The sequence below is a fragment of the Panthera leo genome, chromosome C2 (assembly GCF_018350215.1).
Source record: "Panthera leo isolate Ple1 chromosome C2, P.leo_Ple1_pat1.1, whole genome shotgun sequence".
NCBI classification, from domain to species: Eukaryota; Metazoa; Chordata; class Mammalia; order Carnivora; family Felidae; genus Panthera; species Panthera leo.
In genome coordinates, this window is record NC_056687.1 from 1,796,166 (window position 1) to 1,818,640 (window position 22,475).

General features: G+C 53.8%; 2 protein-coding genes across 4 annotated transcripts in view; both read left to right on the top strand.

Annotated features, from left to right (window-relative positions):
* Positions 1 to 1,042: 1,042 nt before the first annotated feature.
* On the top strand, positions 1,043 to 12,825 carry SUMO3 (small ubiquitin like modifier 3). The gene is made up of 4 exons (XM_042954730.1): positions 1,043 to 1,143; positions 5,730 to 5,858; positions 9,457 to 9,528; positions 11,462 to 12,825. The coding sequence occupies exons 1-4, from the start codon at positions 1,123 to 1,125 to the stop codon at positions 11,537 to 11,539; spliced, it is 300 nt and encodes a 99-aa protein (XP_042810664.1). The 5' UTR covers positions 1,043 to 1,122; the 3' UTR covers positions 11,540 to 12,825.
* Positions 12,826 to 15,031: 2,206 nt separating this feature from the next.
* The window catches only part of UBE2G2 (ubiquitin conjugating enzyme E2 G2), a 40,156-nt gene continuing 32,712 nt past the window's right edge, over positions 15,032 to 22,475 (top strand). The window contains exon 1 of one of the 3 annotated variants that reach the window (XM_042954727.1): positions 15,032 to 15,160. In XM_042954727.1, the coding sequence (XP_042810661.1) occupies positions 15,118 to 15,160 (43 nt within the window). In that variant the 5' untranslated portion in view covers positions 15,032 to 15,117. Of the gene's footprint in view, positions 15,161 to 15,809; positions 16,060 to 22,475 lie in introns of those variants that run through there. The other 2 variants (XM_042954729.1, XM_042954728.1) reach the window with 2 other exon arrangements.

Sequence of the window (22,475 nt, forward strand, 5' to 3'; positions counted from 1 at the left end):
TCCACTCACCAGACTCAGAAGGCCGTGATGGGGACTGGTAAGGGGAGAAGGGGGACGCAGCTAGGGGTGAAGCCTGGCTCCACCAGGAGATAAGTGGCCATAGGAGAAGGCCCTCCACACGCCTCTGTCCATCCTCTGTCCCGGTGAAGGGCGCAGGCTCTGGGGTGCGTGGGGGCTTGCTGAATGAACGCCTGCAGGCGGTCTCTAGCGGTGGCGCAGAGAGGTGGCTCAGCCTTGGGTCTCCTTCCTTCCCCTGCGGCTCCTCTTAACTGGACGCGTGGCTCCTCACCTTATCCAGGAGTGGGGCTGCCTTGTGAGGCAACACTCACTCACCAGGTCCCCTGTGGTCACCAGAGATGGTTCACCAGACTGGCCTTTGCTTCCTTTCCCTCTGAAAAACCGTGCTGCACTAGCGAAACGAGTGGGCGTGCCTGGGCCTGGCCGGCTGAGCAGAAGCAGGCCAAGGACCAGGTCGATGGACGAGGGCACCGAGGAGGCGGAGAGGCCCTTCTCAGGCGCCAAGACAACGTGTCCATCCTGGTCCCTGACCCCTGCCTGTGGGCGTTCCCCTGGGCGCCCCCGCGCTCCCGTGTGTGCCCTCGGAGCCCCTCGGTGCCTTGTGCTCGCCCCTCCCTTTCCTGTGCGCCCGGGGCCCCTGCGTGTCCTGGGCGTCCCCCTTCCCTGTGCGCCCCCGGAGCCTCCCCCCAGCCCCCCCCCCCCCCCCCCCCCCCGGTCTTGTGCTCGCCCTCCCCTTTCTGTGCGCCCCAGGGCCCCTCAGTATCCTGGGCGCGCCCGCCTTTCCCGTGCGCCCCCGGGCCCCTCGGTGCCCCGTGCTGTCCCGCTGTCGGAACGGCCGGATGGCGCGGGGCCGCTCCGTGACGCATTTCCAACCACCAGGAACCTCGGCCCGGCCGAGCGCGCGCCCGACGCCTCGGGGCACGCGCCTCGTGCACGCGCGCCTCCACGTGACCCCCGCGCCGGCCAACCGGCACGCAGGGATTTGGGGGGCAAAGCGCGGCCCCGCGAGCAGTTGCGGCGGGAGAGCGGCGGGCCGAGAGCGTGACTCGCCCGCTCCGGCGCTGCCTGCTTCCCCGCCGCCGCCTCCCGCCGCCGCGCGCAGCCATGTCCGAGGAAAAGCCCAAGGTAAGGGCCGGCGGGCGCGGGGCCGGGGCCCCTGGGTCGGCCCCGCGCTCGCGCCGTCCCCGCCGCCCCCCGCCCCGGTCCGCGCCCGGCACCCTCCGCCACCTCGGGATGGAGGGGGAAGGGGAGGCGGTGTCTGCGGGGTTTCCCCGCGCCCTGGGCCTCCTGCCCCTCCCCCCGCACGCCGCGCCGCTCCCCTCCCCCTCCTACACGGCTCCGCCCCGCCCAGGCCCCGCCCTGCTGCTGCTCCGCCCCGTCCAGGCTCCGCCCCGGCCCGGCCCCGCCCCGGCCCCGCCCCGAGGCGCTCCTCGCCCCACCCAGGGTCCGCCCTGACGGTCCGGGTCCCGCCCCTCGGCTCGTGGGCGCCTTGCCGTTCTCGGAGCCTCGCTCGGGCGGACCTTGGACACAGCGGCGGGGGGCGCGTCCCCTTACCGGACCCTCCCCGCCGGGACCCCTGAGCCACCTCCGGATTCACCCTCCCTCTCCTCCCATCCGCGACCCTATCCGGGACCTACCCCTAGCCTTGACCTTTGCCCCACTACCCCTTTCTCTCCGGGGCCGTGCTTTCCCAGGACCTTTCTCGCTGAGCCCTTTCCCGGCTGCTGCCCTTTCGGACCCCGCGGTCCGCGCCTCCTCCCTGCGGGGTCTGGACGATCCCCTTTATGTCTTCGTAGGGCGCGGAGAGGGCGCACGCTGGGTACCCGCGGCGAGCCCGCCCCAGCCGCGTCCTGCTGCGCCCTCCAGTGTGTGCCCTCCCTTATTCATCGACGTCCTCGGAGTGTGTGCCCGCCCACCTCTCCATCACCTCCTCCGGTGTGCGCTCCGCCCTCCCCGTCGCGTTCTCTACTGTGCACCTCCCCCTTACCTACCGCGTCGGGGTCGCTGTCCTGTCCTCCTCCCCATCACACCCTCTGACGTGTGCTCCCCCCCTTCCCGTCGCGCCCTCTGCGGTGTGCTCCCCATCCTTTTGGGGCTCCCTGGTGTTGGCCCCTCACTTCGGTGCGTTGGCAGTCAGTTCTTAGGAAGATCCGACGTTATGTTACCTGCTCTTATTGTGTGTGTGTGTGTATTTTTTGTCTGCACTGTTGGGGTCTATTTTTTTTTGCCCAAGTGGAAGATCAGCTGAGCTGAGTGCTTTGCATATAGGCAGCCTGTTTGGTACTGGAGATGGCACCCCCTCTGCACAGAGACCGGAGCCCAGCCTCCGTACACACAGGAGGCAGAGCTGGGGTTGGGTGGACCCTCCCGGAGCCCCCGTCAGGCCTTGGTGGAAGCTCGCACCGTCCTCGCTGTGACTTGAGAAGAGGTCACACTCCCGCACAGCCTCCTCGTTCCAGATGTGGTCGGAGCCTTTGCTTTTTACCAGCTCAGCCTTTATACCAGTTTCCCATCTTGGGCGGATTGTCTTCAGTGAGGCAAATATTAAAGGCCTTTACGGTTCTCTGGGGCTTCCTCTGACTGACGCGTAAATACGTGCGGCACTCGGTGGCTTTGCTGTACTTAAACTTTACTGTTAGGTGGTCGCCTTCTATGTTCCAGTTCAGTTGAGTGAACTTGTTTTAACTACTACTTTAAAGAAAAGATGTTTACTTATTTATTTTGAGACAGAGCATGCAGGGGAGGGGCAGAGAGAGAGGGAGAGAGAGGACCCCAAGCCGGCTCCGCACTGTCAGCACAGAGCCGGACACGGGGCTCAAACCCATGAACTATGAGATCGTGACCTGAGCCGAAATCAAGAGTCGGATGCTCAGCTGACTGAGCCCGCCAGGTGCTCCTGTTTTCACTACTTCTGAACTGAGGCGGGGCTGTGCCCTGTGAGCCTGGAGAGGGCAGGAGGCACGCTCCCGAGCCATCACGGTGCTGGGATAAAACCTTGTGGGTCAGTTGGGAAAACAGCCCCCTCTGGTTGAGGCAGAGGGTTGACCTTAGTGATTTGAGGTCATTGTTTCTTTTCTTTCACTCCTGTTTACTAGGAACTCGCTAGGGGTCTGGGACAGGCCATTGGTTTAAGCAGGGAGAGGGGCTTGTGACCTTCCCTGCCCCCACAGCCCCCGAGGGAGCTGGTGCCCCCAGCACCCTCCCCGAGCCCCTCCTGCCATGTTCCTCCACCTGGACTTGCAGCCACCGCCTGGCTTGTTTGCGTCCTGGACGCTGTGTCTGTTTGTTTTGACACGTCGATATCTTTTCGTTAAAAAAGCAAATGAGTTCTCTATCCACATGCAGAAGAATGAAGTTGGACTCTTACCTCACACCATGCACAAAAAAGCAACTTGAACTAGATCGAGGACCCAAATGTAAGACCCGAAACAAAACTCTCAGGAGAAGACCTAGGACGAAAGCTTCCTGACATTGGACTTGGCAACGACTTCCTGGATGTGACAGCACAGACACAGCAACAGAAGAAAAAAATAGACAGATCGCACTATTTGAAAATTAAAAATTGTGTGCATCAAGAGACACCATCCGTAGAGTCCGAAGCACCCCACAGAGTGGGAGAAAATATTTGCAAATCATCTGATAATGGGTTAATATCCAGAATATGTAGATCACCCTTAACAACAGCACCAAAATAGAACCTTATTCAAAAATGGACCAAACTCTTGAATAGACATTTCCCCAAAGAAGATCCACAAATGGCCAAAAAGCACGTGACATATGCTCAGTGTTGCTAACAGGGAAACGCAAATCAAAACCCCAGTGAGATACGCCTCACACCCGCGGGGTGGCCGCTATAAGAAAACAGAAACACGCGTCGCTGGTGAGACCGTGCAGCTGTTGGGACGCTTGTGCCCTGATGGTGGGAATGTAAAATGGGGTGGTCACTGGAGAAACACTATGGGTGTCCCTAAAAAAATTAAAAATAGAACTACCGCATGCCCCTGCGATCCCACTTCAGGGCGTTGGCCCCCAAACCCCGAAAGCAGGGACTCCGAGCCGCCCTTGTTCATCCACGTTCACTGCAGCGTCCTTCGTAATAGCCACAATGTGGAAGCAACCCAAGGGTCCTCAGTTCCACGGGATGAAAAGGGTTCCGGGGATGGATGCGGTGAAGGTTGTAGGACATCAGGAGTGTATTTCATCCCAACCTAAAGTGGTTAAACAGTAGATTTTATGTTCCGTGTATTCTAACACAAGACAAATTGAAAAAAAAAATTCTCTCTCTAAGCAGGTATGAATGCGGTACCCCGGATTGGATCCCAGAACAGAAAAGGACCTTAGTGGGGGCATTGGGAAAATGCCAGGAAAGCTTGGCGTCCCGTTCCTAGAGACGCACGCCAGTGCTGGCTTCTCAGGTGCCAGATGGGTGTGGCGTGTGGGGTGCTGAGGTGAGAGGGAGCCGGCGAGGGGGGTGTGCGGCTGGAGCCCGGTTCTGCACCTTTTCTGTAAATTCCAAAATAAAAGCTCTATTTGAAAAAAAAACAAAAAGCGCTCAACAAATGCATCCTTCGTCTCTGGGGAGAGGGGGATGCTCACGGGAGCGCCCCAGCTCCCACCTTGGACACCCCGCTTGCACTGCCCGCTTGCCCACAGCGGAGTCCATGTTCCGGAGAAGGAGGCCGCCAGTGCGTCCACCTGTGTCCTGGGGCTGCTGCTCTTCCGGAGCCCTCCGTGTCCCCAGCAACCCGCGTGCCTGGGCACCGAGGGAGGGATAGGAACGGCCGTGGAGGCAGAGGCAGTACAGAGGAGCCCTGCCCCCTGCCCTCAGCCCTCGTGGGTCGGATCCCCCCACAGGACGTGCCACAGAGAGGCGGGGGTGTGTGACAGTTGACATTAAACTTTATCTCTGAAAAGGCTCAGGCCAGCTTCGTCATTTTGTTCAAAACAAACGACTCCTGTCTTCCCCGGCAGTACCAGATAAGTGAGGTGGCCCTGTGCCCACAGCACCTGCCGTGGCCGCCCTCCATGGCTCCGGGCAGTGGCTCGGGGACCCAGGCATCCCCAAGAGCCTGCTGCTCAGGGTTCTCCTTCGTTGTCTTGTCTTCGTGAACCTTCGTTGTCTTGTCTTCCCAGTCTGTATAAGTCTGTACAACCTGTGAGTGTGTGGTTTAAGAGTAATCTTATAACAAAGATGGAATTTTTTTCTAGATTTATTAAGCAGATTTTTTCCTTTGAATTTAGAATCTGAAAATTTTTTAGATTTGTGCTGTTTCCTCTCAGATGCTTAACAAATACAAGTTAAAAGTGAATTGTGTGTAAATATGAAACAGTCCTAGGAGTGACTCTAGATCGCAGGAGAACTTTAAGAGTTCAGTTTCATTTATTTATTAAAAAACTTTTTTTAACATTTATTTATTTTTGAGAGACCGAGCGTGAGCAGGGGAGGGGCAGAGTGACAGGGGGAGACATCTGAAGCAGGCTCCAGGCTCCGAGCTGTCAGCACAGAGCCTGACTCAGGGCTCGAGCTCACAATCCGCGAGATCGTGACCTGAGCCGAAGTCGGACGATTAACCGACCGAGCCACCCAGGCGCCCCTAGAATTCTGTTCGTTTTAAAGACTTACACCCCAGCAGTTACCCCCAGACTCGCGTGTGAAAACGGCGGCTATTTGGAGATGTGGTCCTGAGACCCGGTTTTGCGTGTCTTTGCAGGAGGGGGTGAAGACCGAGAACGACCACATCAACCTGAAAGTGGCCGGGCAGGATGGCTCCGTCGTCCAGTTCAAAATCAAGAGACACACGCCGCTGAGCAAGCTGATGAAGGCGTACTGCGAGAGGCAGGTGCGTGCAGCCCTGCCGAGGGCCAGGCCGTGCGGGCGTGTGCAGTGCGTGTGTCTTGTGTGTGCGCGCGGGTGTGTGCAGTGCGTGTGCATGTCCTGTGTGCGCGGGGGTGTGTGCATCGCATGTGCGTGTCATGTGTGTGCATGGGTTTGTGTGTGCGCGTGCCCTGCGTGTGTGCGTGCGCGTGGTCTTCCTCGGGGGCAGGCAGTTATCCGGTGCCCCTGTCGGTCACCGCCATCAGCTCTTCCTCGTGCGCACCTGTCACACCGCCTGCCCTTCCTCCGGAGTCTGGCGGGTCCTCCTGATGCAGCCGGGGTCACGTTCAGCTGCAGAGCAGTGAGCGCGCGTGCGGTTCTGCGGCAGCCGGAACACGTGTGTGCGCACGCCGCCCTCCTCACTGCGGTTTGCGGAAAGTGCTTGATTCCCTCCCTTTGCTCGGCCGTGTGCGCAGCGGAGCGATTGGCCGGCACCCCCCGCGCGGTGGCGGGCCGGCCGCTGTAGCTGTCCTCCGGGTCAGCAGCGTCTCTACAGACTTGGGGCTCACACAACGCTTGTGCTTCCCGCCGCCGTGTCCCGTGTCCTCGTTCTCGCTCGGGGGCTCCCTTCGCCCTGGGGCTCTGCGCCACCCGAGGACCTACGTGGCGGCATCGCTGTGGCATCGCCGTGGCGCGTGGCCCGCCCGGCCTCTGCTCCCTTTGGTGGGAGGCGGCCTTGCTCCAAATGCTTTGCAAATGCTGGTGGTTGGTTGGTTCCCGTCTTGGCTCTGATGATGCCTTGGGCTTGTTCTAAAAAACACTATAAAAATCCTACGTGCCGTCCTCTTTTTCTCCCTTCTTTTCAGACTTGCTCCTCGGAGGCGGTCACTCCCAGCCCCTTCAACTGTTTCTTTCGCTCTTTCTTGGTAAATAGGTTTCTGTTTCTGTTGTTTCATGTTTTTGGCCGTGGAGATTATTTTCCCCCAAGAAGGCTGGAAAGTCATAGCTCTCTGACCCTGCTGTCTGTTCACGTCCCTGCCCCTGTCCTTCCAGTAGATTGCCCTGGAATGTGCCGGGTGCTGCCCCGGGGCCCGGCTCCTGTCCACGTCGGGTTTCTGTTGGTCAGGTGGTGGTTGTGTGTGATTTTCTGGGTGTCCGTCAGTAACGTGTCAGCCACGGTCTCCACAAGTACCGTACCTCCACAGGACCTGGCCTTGGGCACTGTGGGCACATCTTTGGCGTCCGGCCGCCCTCCTGCCCCTTCCTGCCCGGGCCACACCGGTGGCACAGCTGTCATCGTGGAGCCACCCTGGAATCCATCTGGAGGCTTCTTGTGTGTCTTCTGGATGAATCTTCATCCCGTCTCCCAGCATCTTACTCGAAGGGTTATCAAGGGCAGCGTCTTTGAGACTCTGTTCTGAAAATGATTTGCTTTTCATGAACCTTCACGCTTCACTATTTGGCTGCACGTAGATTTCTAGGTTGAATTTCTAGAAAAGTCATTTTCTTTATTTGGAGTTATCACCTCGAGTTCTTCTAATGTTGGTGCGGCGAGTTCGGGGACATTCTGATCCTCTGTCCTTTGAATGCACTTTGCTTTTCTCTGAGAGCTTTTGGGACCTCCTTCTCCTGTCTGGACACTTCGCCCTCATGTGCTTTGAGAGCACGATCGTCCCCTTCACTTTCTCGGTACTTTCTACTTTGTTTTGTCTAAAGTAATTTCTACACCCAACGTGGGGCTTGAACTCACGACCCTGAGATCAGGGGTCACATGCTCCACCGCGCCACCGACTGAGCCAGCCAGGCGCCCCTCCGGTACTTTCCACATAGAAACTTTTCAGTTCAGGAAACACGACTTACGTTGGTTCTTCCGTGACTGGCCTCTCCCGTCCTGTCCCCCGTGTTCGGAACGCCCACGCATGTTGGAGTCACCTCTTCTGGAGCTGTCCCTCGAGATCATCGCTGCCCACCTGGCACTGACCGGGCTTTAGCGTTCCTGACGGTTTTTTTTCTGGAAGCTCCTCTCGACTTTCTGTTCCCACCTTATGCGGACAGACCTGCTTCTGTCATGACGTCTAATTTCCAAATGGTCTTCATTCCTCCCTGTTCTCTGAGGGTTTCTTTCCCCAGTAGTCAGTAACGCTCGTTTTCTGCCTCCCGGAGGATTTCTAGTGTGTGTGACCTCTGGCCCCTCCCTTCCCCTGGGTCTGGTGCTTTCCTTCCTTGCTGGCTGCGTGTCTCACGTGCCTGAGCCTGTCTTCACACGGCCCCCCCGAGTCCTGGTGAACTGCTCATATTTAAGAATGCAGCCCAGACAGCTGCTGACCCACTCGCCACCACGGGGTGACCTGCCAGGACTGGTGGTTTTGTGGGGGGGCTCCCAGGCGTCGCAACCTGTGAGGCAGCAGATCTCCCAGAAGGGGCCCCCCCGGGCTCCTGCCTGTGCCCTGGGGGTGCAGCCGGATGGGCGAAACGGGGCTGGCGTCACTCGTCCCTCGTATCCCGAGTCCAGGGCTCAGCGTTGACCTCTCCAGGAAGTAGACCTTTTGCCCTTGGGAGGTGCCAGCTGCTTGGGGCTTGGGGGGCCCCGATATGGGGGTCCAATAGGAACTTTGAGGCAGTCATCCAAAATCAGCTGCGTGCTACATCTCTGCCTCCGGGTGCCCGTGTGCAGGTCCCTAGGCCTGGGGGGCTCCCTGTCTTGCCCCCACCGCCACCCTGACCTTGGGGTCTGGTGTCCACAGCCCCGCAGCCCCCAGCCAGCAGCCATGTCGTCTGCCTGCTGGCCCGTCTCCTCTCCTGTTTTCTTTGTCCTTCGTTGTTTTATGTCTTCCCAGGAGGTTCAGGGGGAGCAGAGATGCATGTTTTCATGCTGCCTGTTGTGTTCAAGCGAAGTCAGAATTGCTTTTTAAGAGGAGGTGCTTTTTCTCCTCGACCATGTTCGCCGTGCCCTGGGGACGAAGAAAGTCTGCCTGTGCTGCTCCCTGGACAGAAACGCTCTGCTGCAGCCCCTCCGGGCCCGGGGGTCAGGACTGCTTCCCACCCGCACGCGGCCCTTGACCACAGGCCTCATCCTTACCTGACGGCTTCTCTTGGAGGAGTTTAAAAAACATTTTTTTTTTTAAACGTTTATTCGTTTTTGAGAGACAGAGAGCATGAGTGGGGGAGGGGCAGAGAGAGAGGGAGACAGAATCCGAAGCAGGCTCCAGGCTCCGAGCTGTGAGCACAGAGCCCGATGCGGGGCTTGAACCCACGAGCTTCGAGATCATGACCTGAGCCGAAGTCGGAGGCTTAGCTGACAGAGCCCCCCCAGGCGCCCCTCTCAGAAAGTTTTCAGGGCGCCCCTCTCCAACAGTGTAGGATTGTGCTGGCTCCTCGAGGGAAATGAGGGGGTGGGTGGGGCCGGGCACTCGCAGCAGCTGGAGAGTGTCAGAGCAGTGGTTTCTGGAATTATCCCTGCTGGGGCATCACGTGAAAGAGATTGTAGGCCCACTGGCAAGCTTTTATAATCAAGTGGACCAAAACCCTCTATGTTCAGAATTCAGGTGTTTTGAGATAAATGTCTTATTTTTTGGAATTAATGTGTTATCTGGAAATATCTAATAATTGGTTTTCCTTTTCAGGGCTTGTCAATGAGACAGATTAGATTCAGGTTTGACGGGCAGCCGATTAATGAAACAGACACCCCTGCGCAGGTACGAAAGCTCCGTGTGTGTGCGCTTTCTGGCTCCTTCCCGCCGCGCTCGACCCGCTCCTGTTGGGAAGGGCTTGAAAGCTGCTGATGGGTGCTCATGCAGAATACTCTTCATTTCTTAATGGTTTTAGTTATTAGGTTATTTAACTTTTCTTGGTCACGTACATTTCTGAGAGAGAGCGAGAGAGAGACCGAGCGTGAGTGGGGGAGGGGCAGAGAGAGGGAGACACAGAATCCGAAGCAGGCTCCAGGCTCCGAGCTGTCAGCACAGAGCCCTACCTGGGGCTCGAACCTACAAACTGTGAGATCATGACCTGAGCTGAAGTCGGATGCTTAACTGAGCCACCCAGGCCCCCCTAGGTTATTTCATTTTTAAATTCTGAATGTTCTGAAGTTTTTGAAATGAGAAACGTGCACTTGGTCACATAGCATCCTCCACACCGGGGGATGGGGCAGGAGGACCGGGTGCTGAGCGGCTGCGTCCGGGTCATGGACGAGGGTCACGCAGACCCACCTGGCACCTCTCCCGGACGTGGTTTCCACCCACCCCCCGTCTGGACGCCGAACTTGCAGCTCAGTTACCGTCCTGATTCTCGTGCCCTTTCCGTATTTATGCACGCGGGGCATGGGTGCCAAGGACAGGCACAGCCGTCGTTATCAGCCACGCGGTTTCTCCTCCGCGTAGCCCCCACACCCCCGTCCCGTCACCGTGCATCACGCTGCGGTGAGGAGGGCTTCGGCCTTGAGGTCAGCAGGACGGCCTTGTGCTCGAGAGCCACTGACCCTCGCGGAGTCCCCACCTTCTGCGTCTGCAAAGTGGCGAGGGTGCCCGTTTTCTCCCCTTTGCGGAGTCGTGGGAATCGTGGGACTGGTTCGCGTGCGGGGACCGCGCAGCCAGAGGCTGTGCCTCTGCCCGCCCCCGGGTGCCACGCGGCTGGCACCGGGGTCGGGGCCGGAGGCCCTCCCCGCCGGCCCCAGCGCGCCTTCTCTGTGTTTCTGGGAAACGTTACCGCTTCCAGCCAAACAGCCTGTTTCAATTGGCAGAAGCTTCCTTGTGTTCAGAGAAGGGCGGACGAGGCGAGGTGGTCGTGTGCCCTCTGTGGGGGAAAGCAGCAGCAGGCGGGAAACGTTTGTGGCTTCCCTGCCCTGGTCTAGGGGGGAGAGGGAAGGGCCAGAGTGGGGCAGCCAGCGGTGCTCCCGCTTGTGCGGTTTAGATTCAGCCTGCTTTGGAGCTCACGGGCATGACCCCGCTGCGCCTGTCATGAGGTATGTGGTCCTGCTGGTCCCCAGGACTCCGCACCGCTCGTTAGAGGCGTCTGATTGGAAAACGATTTTGCGTCATGTTCAGTAAAAGTTGTATTTATTTCATTTTTTGTCAGAGAGGGGAGAGAGAATCTTAAGCGGGCTCCACGCTCTTGGCACGGAGCCTGACACGGGGCTCGGTCCCGTGACCCCGGGATCACGACCTGAGCTGAAACCAAGAGTCGGACGTTCGCCTGACTGAGCTGCCCAGGCGCCCCTCAGGAAAAATTTTAGACACTTGTTTATGTTTAAATGAGACGCGGTTTTTCTTTCTTTCAAAGGTTCTATTTATTTTTTTAAGTAACCTGGGCACCCAACATGGGGCTCGAACTTACAGCTGAGATCGAGTCTCCTGCTGTACGGACTGAGCCAGCCAGGCGCCCCAGAGTCTTACTTTTTCCACCAGCGTCCTTAGCTTTGCACGTTCTTTTGTAAGTTCCGTCAGGGGAGGCTTGGGGGTGGACAGGGCTTCTTGGAGATCCAAAACCAGCATCTTTTCCCTGCACGGGACACACGAGGACGGGTTTGGGGACGGCGTCCTCCAGGGTGAGGAAGACGGGTCCGTTCTGTGACAGTGAGGAAAGTAACCGCTGTCGCTCTCTCCCCGTGCCCGTCACGCCGCCCCCCGCCAGCTGGAGATGGAGGACGAGGACACCATCGACGTGTTCCAGCAGCAGACGGGAGGCTCGCGGGACAGCCGCTGTCGCTAAGGGCGCCGCCTCTACAAGGACCGTCCCCACCGTGTCTTCGGCCTTGCGTCTGCTGTTGAATAGTGAACAAGTGGCCATGCCAGTCACAAAGGAGTCTGCAGAGACCCGAGGACAGTCACCAAAATTACTTTCCTCTCTGACGTTTTGCGAGGGCAATTCAGAACTCTGTCTGCAGGGGGCCACCGCTGACACCCGGCCAGTCGCACTTGTCTTTGCGTAAGATGAGTTGCGAGGTTTCTTTTGGTTTGTTTTTGCTTTCATTTTCGTCCCCCCTCCCCCCGCCGCCCCAGAACATTGGCCCAAACTGTGGTCTGCAGGTTCAGTTTTCGTCTAGATGGGGATCTTACCCCAGGTATTGAGCGCCACCCCCCCCCCCCCCCGCATATTCCAGCTGAGAACTCCCAGCACCACAGTGGGGATGCTTCCGTTGGACAGGCTTTGGGGGCAATTTGGCGATGGAGACAAAGTGTCACTATTTCGTATAGGCACAGGTTTTTAAAATGCTAAGTGTTGCATTTTAGAATATGGTAAAGTTGAAGGGAAAATACTGGAATGTGTTTTTAAAAGGTAAAATGAAGGATAACCAGGTCCTTCAGTAACATGGCGCTGGGTGCCCCGCTCCTCGAGTGGCCCTGTGGTCGGGGTCTGGGGTCCAGGAGCCATCGCCACCCACTGCCTGGTGCCCGGTGCCACGGCACGGGCAAAGGTCAATGCAGCAAAAACCCTTTTCCCCTGAATAGAGACGAAAGGAACCCCCACATTTCTCACTTGGTAATAGTGCCGTGGCCTCAGATTTCTCCTCGCATTTGCTTCGGACGAATAATTATGGTCTATATATTAAAAAGCAAGATTCAGTATTGCACTTAACGTTTTTGTGTAAAAGACCTGCTTCCAAGTGTGTTGCCAGTGAAGCCCACGGAAAGGTGACCCCGCGTTGCCCTCCTGGACTTGGGCTGTGCTGCTTTGCAAACAGCTACGGGGTTTACGCTTTAGTACGTGATTGCAGTTCTGTGAGATGTTTTGGGATCTGTACCAATTAAGCCCTGATAGATTTCCTCCTGTCGTTCTGTATGGACCCACTGCTGCCTTGTTCTAGTCCCGGAGTGTGACCATGACCGTCCTCTCTTGCTTGCCTGAAATCTTGCTGAAGATGTTCGCATTTCCTTTGTGTTTTGCTGTTTGGGCATGGGTGGGACGTCTGCTGGCTCTGTTGTGTTTATTCCCCAATTTGTACATTATTTGTTGTCCTTTGCTACTGTAAACAGTAAATATAGTTTGGTATTCTGTCTCTTGGCTTGTCTTAAATACTGCGTTTGGCCATTGGGGCCTATGTCACAATTCCGTATCTGTACGGACCGTGCAGCGAGGCACGTACACTTGAAGGCCGGTTATCGAAAAGTAAGTATTCACCTGACGGCTGCCGTCCGCATCCTTGCAGCTAAACCCACTCCAGTCCCGGCATTCTCCTGCCGAGGGGGGCACCCCCTCATTCCTCATGAGCTCTGCCAGTCTGCAGCTGAACCAGCGGCATGGCACTTTTCCTCTCTGGGGTGTCGTGTGTAAAGACAGGGCAGATTTTGGGGGCAGATGAATATGGACGTTGGTCTGGGCTTCTCAAGTTTTTGGTGTTTGAATACAAGGCTACTTTCCTTTGTGCAGTGAACAGCCTACTTACTTACGATACTTTGTATACCCTTACTCTAAAATATGCGTACTTGGGAGGTTTGTTTGCACTGTTTAATTTCATTCAATTCAGTAAATACTGCCATGCCCAGGTACCAAAGCTGCATCCACGAACAAATCAGACAGAAACTCCTTGTCCTCGTGGAACATGTAAACTCTCTATTTACAGGAGACAGATAATAACAATAAATCAATTTTATATTATGCTAATAGATTATATGGGGCATTATATGGCAAGTTCTATAGAATAATAGGTAGGATGTAAATGTGGAGATGAAAACTTGTTTTTTAAAAGGCGTACATGTCTTTGCATGGGAGAGCCATAAAGGAGTAAATGTGTTTACTTTCTCTGAAGCCAGCCAGTGGGGTTCTAAGAAACATAGGTAGATTGCCAAATCACAGTGGGTCATCTGGGAATAGAACCACCATAGCATGAAAAAAAGGGCTGTTTATCCCCATGTTACACAATCGTGCAGAAGCCTGAGAAGCAAGGAGCTGGAAGGGGTGGCTGGAGAAAGCCACTCCTAGCCAATCCCAGCTAGGGCGCCGCTGCCTCAGGGCCACGCTGGTTGGCACGTGGGCAGGTGGGCAGAGGAGGAGTTGCTACTTTTCCCTCTTTGGCCTTCCTGGAGCTCCTCTCTTCGTGGAGGGGTTCCTGTGGGGCCACGCTGATGCAGAAGAAAACCACCCTGGCACCAGTCTTCTTCCAACCTAAGGCCTGTCTGAAGGAAGTCAGGGGGGCATCAAATGCCTTCTTTGTGGATCTTCTTGCTTTCACTGCATTGGGCCTGAAAGTCACTCTGAAATGGTCCTGTGCCACAGATGTAATTTTTTTTAAGTTTATTTTGAGAGAGAGGGAGAGTGCGAGCAGGGGAGGAGCAGAGTATCCTAAGCAGGACCTGCGCTGTCAGTGCAGATTCTGGATGCCGAGGTGGAGTTTGAACTCATGAACCATGAGATCGTGATCTGAGCCGAACTCCAGTCCCACTCTTAATCAACTGAGCCACCCCGGCGCCCCCCCCCCCCCCCCCCCCCCCCCCCCCCCAATGTGTACTTTAACGGATGGGTAGGATCTTCAATTTTTATCTCCGTTCTCTTTAAAGAATATACACCTGGAATGAAATCTGCTCAGGCATCAGTCTACCTGCCCTCGGTTCCCACCGAGTGATGGAGGCAGGATGGAGGCTGCTACCCTCCGTCTCCATACTTTGTCCCCGTCCTGTCCCCCAGGCGCCACCCTCCGTCTCCATGGACGTCCTGTCCCCGTGCTGTCCCCCGCCACGTCCCCCAGGCTCCACCCTCCATCTTCATGGACGTCCTGTCCCCGTGCTGTCCCCCGCCACGTCCCCCAGGCTGCCGTCCTCCGTCTCCATGGACGTCCTGTCCCCGTGCTGTCCCCGTCAAGTCCCCCAGGCGCCACCCTCCGTCTTCATGAACGTCCTGTCCCCGTGCTGTCCCTCGTCAAGTCCCCCAGGCCGCCGTCCTCCGTCTACCCGTCCCTCATTCCAGTTCTCCATCTCCATCCCTGGTCCCGATCCTTTAATCAGACCTTCCTGGGACACCACCGGTAGGATGTAACCCGCTCTGGGCGCCCGCGGCTCCGGGATCTCCCGGAAGACCCAGGCCCTCCAGGAATCTGGATCGCCGGGAGCGACGTTAACCCACAGAGGGGCCGAGGCCCTGGCGTTGGGTAGGAACCTCGGAACCCCGCGATCAGGCCGTCCCGGCCGCCGCGCCTGCGCCGCTCCCCGTGGCGACGGCGCCACCGCGCACGCGCACGCCGCGTCCCGGAAGGGTTTCCGGGTCCCGGCGTCGACCCGGAAGCAGCCCTGCGGTGGGCGGGAGAGGCCGGCGCTTGGGAGGGGAGGTCGCGCAGCATAGCTGTTGCCAGGACGATGGCGGGGACGGCGCTCAAGAGGCTGATGGCCGAGTACAAACGTGAGTGCGGGGTCCGCGCCTCCAGTCTGGGGACCCGCTCCTCCCCCCCCGCCCCGTCCGTCCGCCCCGTGTCCCGCGCGTCCCTCGAGCTCGCGCCCCCCCTCTGCCGACCCCGGGCCCTGCGCCCCCCTCCTCCAGTCCCCGGGCTCCCACCCGGCGGTAGAGTCCCTGCTCGGGGAGGCCCAGGGCGCACACGGCCGTGTGTGGCGGCCTGAGTTGGTGGAGATGTGGGAGCCGTGGACGCCGAAAGCACTGAGTCATGCCCGCTTGTTCCCGCGTAGGCGCGGGGACGGGAGTTTGGTCTTGGGAAACCGTGAGCCCTAACAGTCTGCGGTCCCCTTCCTCCGCTGCGCCCACTGCCTGCTCTTGACTTCATACACGAACTCGTAAAGGGAACCCTTGGAAAAGGACAGTCGGCATCTACTCCACTCCTACTACTCCACGAGTTTAGCAATGCGTCAACAGTTCCACGCAGCCTTTGTTTTTGTCTTTGGCTCCTTTAGTAATTTAGAGGACTCCCTCATTCCAGCCTTGCAGGAAAACCGGAATTGCCTACTGAGAAGCTGAAACCAAAAGCGTATGGAGAAAAAGCGCATTGTGATGCATTTGGGGTGAAAGGTCAGATTTGGCTTTCTCTTTAATAACGGAACAGTTTTTGAGTAGTGCCACCTGTCACGCTTCCTAGGTGGTGCCCAGAGAGCCTCCTTTGTGCTTTCCTCGCCAGGGAAAGGTTTTAATGTTTGGGGAAAGTAAAGGGAGAAACGAAAGACGAAGAACATTCCGTGTTCTGCCTTTTGACAGCCCCGTTGGGAGAGTTGCCAGGAGAGGTCATGGGTGAAACGGATGTGTGGCAGGTGTCGTGAGCTGCTGGTGGAGACGGGGTGGTCGCCCGCGTGTGGGTAAGAGAGGGTCTCTGCAGCCGCAGTCCCGGTTCAGCTGCTGCTTGTTAGCTCTCCGGCCCAGGCCTTGACCTCTGCACTTTGGTCCTCTGGGAAGGTTAATGCTTTTCAGGATACTTGATAGATAACTCTGATTTTGGTAGCTGGTGTTGTTAGGGTGACATTGAGAGTACTTTAGAAGAAAGTTGAGAGTAGGCCAGAATAATGACTGTAATAAAAATAATTGGTAAAAATGCACGGAGCTCAGTCCCGTAACCGGGTTGGTGGCCCTGCACGCGGAGGGTCCGCGTTCGGCGGGAGCACACCAGGGTGATTCACGTGTGGGCTCATGAAAGAAATGTTTAAACACTGCTCGCTGCCAGTGTCCCCTACAGTGGGAGTGTCTTTGAGAGACTTGGGGGCAGAGTATGAACGGAGGGTTGGGTGGGAGCGGGGCACCGTTGCCTGTGTCCTCACGGGAGACCTGGCCGGGGGTCATATGTGTGGGAACACCTGTCATTCCTGCCTTCCCCGTCCGTGCTTCGGTGTCTGTCTTAGGCTGTTTAGCCCTGTTTCTAGACTTCGAGAAAAGGTTATTTTCTTGTGTCTTTAGGGAAGGAATCTGTTAAGCCTGCAAGGGGAATTAAGTTCAGGCTGCTGCTTCAGTCCAGTCTCTTGCATTGTTGAACTTGTGTTTCCTAAGGATATTGGCGGTGGCCAAGGTTACTCTTCCCTTTACTGTACTTGCAGAAACTTCATCCGTTATTTCAACCATGTTGTCATTTTGCAGTAATAAAACACAAATAACACCTGACTTCCAAAGCCGTATCACAGAAGGGTATCGTATGCATTTTTATGTGTTAATGTGACTTCTCAGAGTCCGCGGGAAGGCAGAGCCCTGAGGAGGTCTCCTGAGCTTGCCCCCCTGGTGATCCTGTCGGACGCTAATCTGGGCGCTGCTGTGAAGGCCCCCCCGCAGGTGTCACAGGTTACTAAACAGCCGTCGTGCAGGTAGGGAGATCATCCTGGGTTACTGGGGTACAACCCGTTAACCACACGAGGCCCCGGAACAGAAGAGGCGGGAGAGGAGAGGCAGGAGGGGGCGTCTGAGACGCGCAGAGCACGAGGAGGACTCCACCTGCCGTGGCTGGCTCTGGAGAGGCCAGGAACAGAGGGGCGTGGGTGGCCCGAGAACGTGAGACCCGTCGCTGGCCGACAGCAGTGAGGACCGGGAGCCTCCGTCCCACGGCTACAGGGAACTGGATTCTGCCGCCAACCTGAGTGGATCTGGGCAGTGCCCTGCCTTGACCGCTGCCCTGTGAGAGTAGAACCACCTGCCCCTTCTGACACACGGAAACCGTGAGGTCATCGGTGGGTGTCGTTTTAAGCCGTTGGGTTTGTGGTGATTTGTCCCATCAGCGATAGAAGATGAATGCAGTATGTTACTGAGGGGGTTCTGTGGTTGCTGTATCTTAGAATCATCGTAAATTCCATTTAGTGACTCTCATCTTGTGTGAATGAGCATCCGGTTTGTCTTACCACACCGTAAGGTGACTCATTCATTGTAAAGGTGGACTTTGCAGGAACGACCTTTCTGTGAAATGGGGTTTCAGTGGATTGGGACAGGGTTCAGGCATACTTTATCGTATTTGGGAATAGTCACAGGCCTGCAGAAATTTCGAGGGGCGGAACCTTGGATATGATTCTGTACAGCCCCTGGTTTTCCAAATTGTGTAGGCAATTGAGTGACAGAGGCGAAACGATTGGCCTAGCTCCTTACGGCCAGGAAAAAGGAGAACCAGAAAAAGAACCCAGATATTTTAAACGGGTGTCTTTGCTTGACGTTCTGTCGTCACCCATCACCCAGCCTTCCCGAGAAGGTTCAAAAACAGACAGGTATTGGGTTCTGGGGGTTTCCTCAAGAAGGCTAAGTGGCTAACAACAGAAGTCTGCTCTGTCGCTGTTCTGGAGGCCTGGCGTCCCGACTCCGTGTTGGCCGGGCCACGCTCTGCAAGCTCTAGGGAGGAGTCCCTCTTGGCCTCCTGGAGCTTCCGGTAGTTGCCGGCAATTTTTGCTGCTCCTTGGCTTGTGGCAGCGGAACTCACATCTCTGCCTGTCTTCCCTCTTCTGGAGGTGCCCGTCATAGCTTTAGGACCCACCCCTATCCCATGTGACCCGTTTTAACTGCAGTCCATCTGCAAAGCCCCCATTTCCAGACAGAGTCACATCTGGAGATTCTGGGGGACATTATTCAGCCTAGTTCAGTGTTGAATAAGAACCTCAAACTTGCTCGTGTAAAACTGACCTCCTGCTCCTCCTGCACCATTGCTGCTCCCACAGTCCCCGTGTCTCTGTTGGTGGCAGTCGTGTTCTTCCAAGTTTTGGGGCTCAAACCTTAAATTCACCCTTGATGACTCACTTTTTTTTTTTTTTTTTTTAAGTGTATTTGTTTTGAGAGAGAACACAAACTAAGGAAGAGGCAGGGAGAGAGAGGATCTCAAGCAGGCTCTACAGCACAGACCCCTCCATCTCAGGAACCGTGACACCACAACGTGAGCTGAAATTGAGAGCTGGACGCTTAACCGACTGAGCCACCCAGGCACCCCTGTGTTTAACTTTTTAAAAAAATTTTTTTTATTATTATTATTTTTTTTAACGTTTATTTATTTTTGAGACAGAGACAGAGTGTGAACAGGGGAGGGGCAGAGAGAGAGGGAGACACAGAATCTGAAACAGGCTCCAGGCTCTGAGCCGTCAGCACAGAGCCCGACACGGGGCTCGAACTCACAGACCGTGAGATCATGACCTGAGCCGAAGTTGGACGCTTAACCGACTGAGCCACCCAGGCGCCCCTGTGTTTAACTTTTTTTAAAAAATTTTTTAAATGTTTGTTTATTTCTGAGATAGAGAGAGACCATGAGTGGGGGAGGGGCAGAGAGAGAGAGAGAGAGAGAGAGAGAGAGACAGAGAGACAGAGAGAGAGAGAGAGACAGAGACACACACACACAGAATCCAAGGCAGGCTCCAGGCTCTGAGCTGTCAGCACAGAGCCTGATGCAGGGCTCGAACTCATGGACTGTGAGATCATGACCTGAGCCGAAGTCGGACGCTCAACGGACTGAGCCACCCAGGCACCCCTGTGTTTAACTTTTAAAGGAGCAGCCAAGCTATTTTTCTGACTGGTTGTACCACTTTACGTTTCTGCCAGCAGCGTATTAAGGAGTTCCACTGATTCTGCTCCCCTGTCCACACTTCGTGTGCTGGGTTTTTACATATTTAGCTGTTCTAGAGTGGTATGGTGTCTCATTGTAGTTTTTATTTTAAAACATCTTAATTCTGCCATTTTCTGTCCTTGTTTTTCAAATTCAGTTTTTACCTTAAGTTTATTTACACTAAAAAACAAACAAACCATCACAGTTCACTCATTTCTCCCACCCTCCCACTGCCTTGCCTCTGGCAACCATCAGCCTGTTCTTTGTATCTATGAGCTTATTTTTTTTAATGTGTATATATTTTAGGTATGTATAATACATATATTTTGATATATATATATTTTCTTACCGTATATAACCGATTTTTTTCGGTTTTCCAGTACATATATAAAAGTATGTTTACACTGTACTGTAATCCGTTAAATGTGCAATAACACTATGTCTAAAAAGAACCAATGTACCTACCTGTGTTTGCCCCATCACATATCAGCTGCTTTGTTGTAAGTTGATTTGACCATATATGTGTGGGTTTATTTCTGGGCTGTTTTGTTTCTGTAATCCATGTGTCTGTTTCTATGCCATTTCTACACTGTTTTAACCACTACGGCATTGTATTATAGTTTGAAATCAATGAGCCTGATTCTCCAGCTTTGTTCTTTCTCACATTTGGCTACCCTGGGTATTTAATGGTTCCATGCAAGTTTTTGGAGTGTTCTATTTTTTGAAAAATGTCATTGGAATTTTGATACGGATTGTATTGAATCTATATATTGCTTTGTGTAGTATGGACTTTTTAATAGTATTAATTCTTCCATTCCATGAGCATGAAGTATCTTTCCATTTGTGTCTTCAGTCTTTCATTAATGTCTTGTCATTTTCAACAAACAGGTCAGTCACACTCCTTGGTTAAATATATTCCTGGGTGTTCTATCTTTTTAATGCAATTATAAAAGGGATTTTTTTTTTTTTTTTTTTTTTTTACTTTCTCTTTCTGATAGTTCACTATCAGTGTATAGAAATGCAACAGAGGGGCGCCTGGGTGGCGCAGTCGGTTAAGCGTCCGACTTCAACCAGGTCACGATCTCGCGGTCCGTGAGTTCGAGCCCCGCGTCAGGCTCTGCGCTGATGGCTCGGAGCCTGGAGCCTGTTTCCGATTCTGTGTCTCCCTCTCTCTCTGCCCCTCCCCCGTTCATGCTCTGTCTCTCTCTGTCCCAAAAATAAATAAAAAACGTTGAAAAAAAAAAATTAAAAAAAAAAAAAAAAAAAGAAATGCAACAGATTTTGGGGCACCTGGGTGGCTCACTCGGTTAAGCATCAGACTTCGGCTCAGGTCATGATCTCGCGGTCTGTGAGTTCGAGCCCCGCGTCGGGCTCTGTGCTGACAACGCGGAGCCTGGAACCCGTTTCAGATTCTGTGTCTCCCTCTTTCTCTCTCCTCCCCCACTCATGCTCTGTCTCTCTCTTCTCAAAAATAAATAAACGTTAAAAAAAAATTTTAGAGATGCACCAGATTTTTACGTATTGGTTTTGTACCGCTCAACTGTATTGAACTTATTTTAACGATTTTTGATGCCGTCTTTAGGGTTTTTTAATGTATAATATCTTGTCGGCCTCAGATAGTGACAGTTTTGCTTCTTTTCTTTCCAATTCGGATACTTCTTATTTCTTTCTTTTTTTTTTTTTTTTTTTTTTTTTGCCTAAGTGCTCAGGCAAGGGTTTCAAATACAATGTGGAATAACAGTGGTGAGGATGGGTTTTCTTGTCTTGTTCCTGGTCTTAGAGGAAAGCCTTTCAGCGTTTCACTATCGAGTATGGTGTTGGCTGTTGGATTTTCATCTATGGCCTTTATTATGTTGAAGTATGTTCTGTCTGTACTTACTCTGTGGAGAGTTTTTATCATACGTGGACACTGAATTTTGTCAAATGCCTTTCTGCATCGATTGAGATGATCATACGGTTTTCATCCTTCATTTTGTTAATGTGGTGGATTACATTGATTTGCAGATACTGAACTGTTCTTGAATTCCTGGAATAAATCCCACTTGATCATGGTGTATGATCCATTTAATATATTGTTAAATTCAGTTGCTAATATTTTGCTGAGGATTTTCACATCTGTGTTTACCAGGGATATTGGCCTGTGACTTTCTTGTGGCAATCTTGTGGGTTTGGTATTGTGGTGATCCTAGTTTCATAAAATGTTCCCTTCCTCCCCTCCCGTTTTCTTTCTTTCTTCTTTTCCTTTCCTTTCTTTTCTCTCTCTTTTTTGGGAAGAGTTTGAAAAGAACTGGTATTAGTTAATTCTGTTTTGAACATTTGGTAGAATTCACCAGTGAAGCCATCTGGTCTTGGACTTTTGTTTCTTGGGAGGTTTCTGATTATTGATTCAATCTCCTTACTAGCAATCAGTTCAGATTTTCTATTTCATCATGATTCACTCTTGGTAGGTTATGTGTTTGTGTATCCATTTCTTCTAGATTGTCCAATTTGTTGGCATACGATGGTCCATAGTAGTTTCTTATGGTCCTTTGTGTTTCTGTGGTGTCAGTCGTAACATCTCTTTTGTCACTTCTTTCTTTCTTTCCTTTTTTTTTTAAGTGTGCTCCATGCTAGGCATGGAGCCCAGTGCAGGGCTTGAACTCATGACCCTGAGATCGAGACCTGAGCGGGTGCGAAGAGTTGGACACGTAACTGACTGAGCCATCCAGGCACCCCATCATTTCTGATGTTTCTCTTCTCGAGTCTTGTCTCTGTCTTGGCGAGTCTGGCTAAAGGTTTATCACCATTATCTTTTCAAAGAACAGCTCTTAGCTTCATTGATCACTTCTATTGTCTTTTTAGTCTGTTTCATTTATTTCTGCTCTAATGTTTGTTATTTCTTTCCTTCTACTGACTCTGGGCTTTGTTTTTTTCTTTTTTCTAGTTTCTTGAGTTGTAAAATAAGGTTTAGTTGAGATTTTTCCTGCTTCTTGACAGAGGCATGTATCACTATGAACTTCTCTCTTAGAACTGCTTTTGCTGCATCTATAAATTTTGGTACGTCACATTTCCTTTTTTGGGGGAGGATCATAAGGTATTTTTTTATTTCTCTTGATTTCTTCTTTGACTTATTGGTTATTCAGTAGCATGTTGTTTAATCTCCACGTATTTGTGAATATTCCAGTTTTCTCCACGTAAGTAATTTCTAGTTTCATACCGTTATCAGAAAAGATGCTTTATATGATT

Excerpts from the sequence above, each read along its gene's own strand:
- SUMO3 (XM_042954730.1), top strand. The coding sequence starts at position 1,123 with ATGTCCGAGGAAAAGCCCAAG. Across the intron at positions 1,144-5,729 it reads TGTCCGAGGAAAAGCCCAAG|GAGGGGGTGAAGACCGAGAA; the intron begins GTAAGGGCCGGC and ends GTGTCTTTGCAG. Across the intron at positions 9,529-11,461 it reads AAACAGACACCCCTGCGCAG|CTGGAGATGGAGGACGAGGA; the intron begins GTACGAAAGCTC and ends GCCCCCCGCCAG.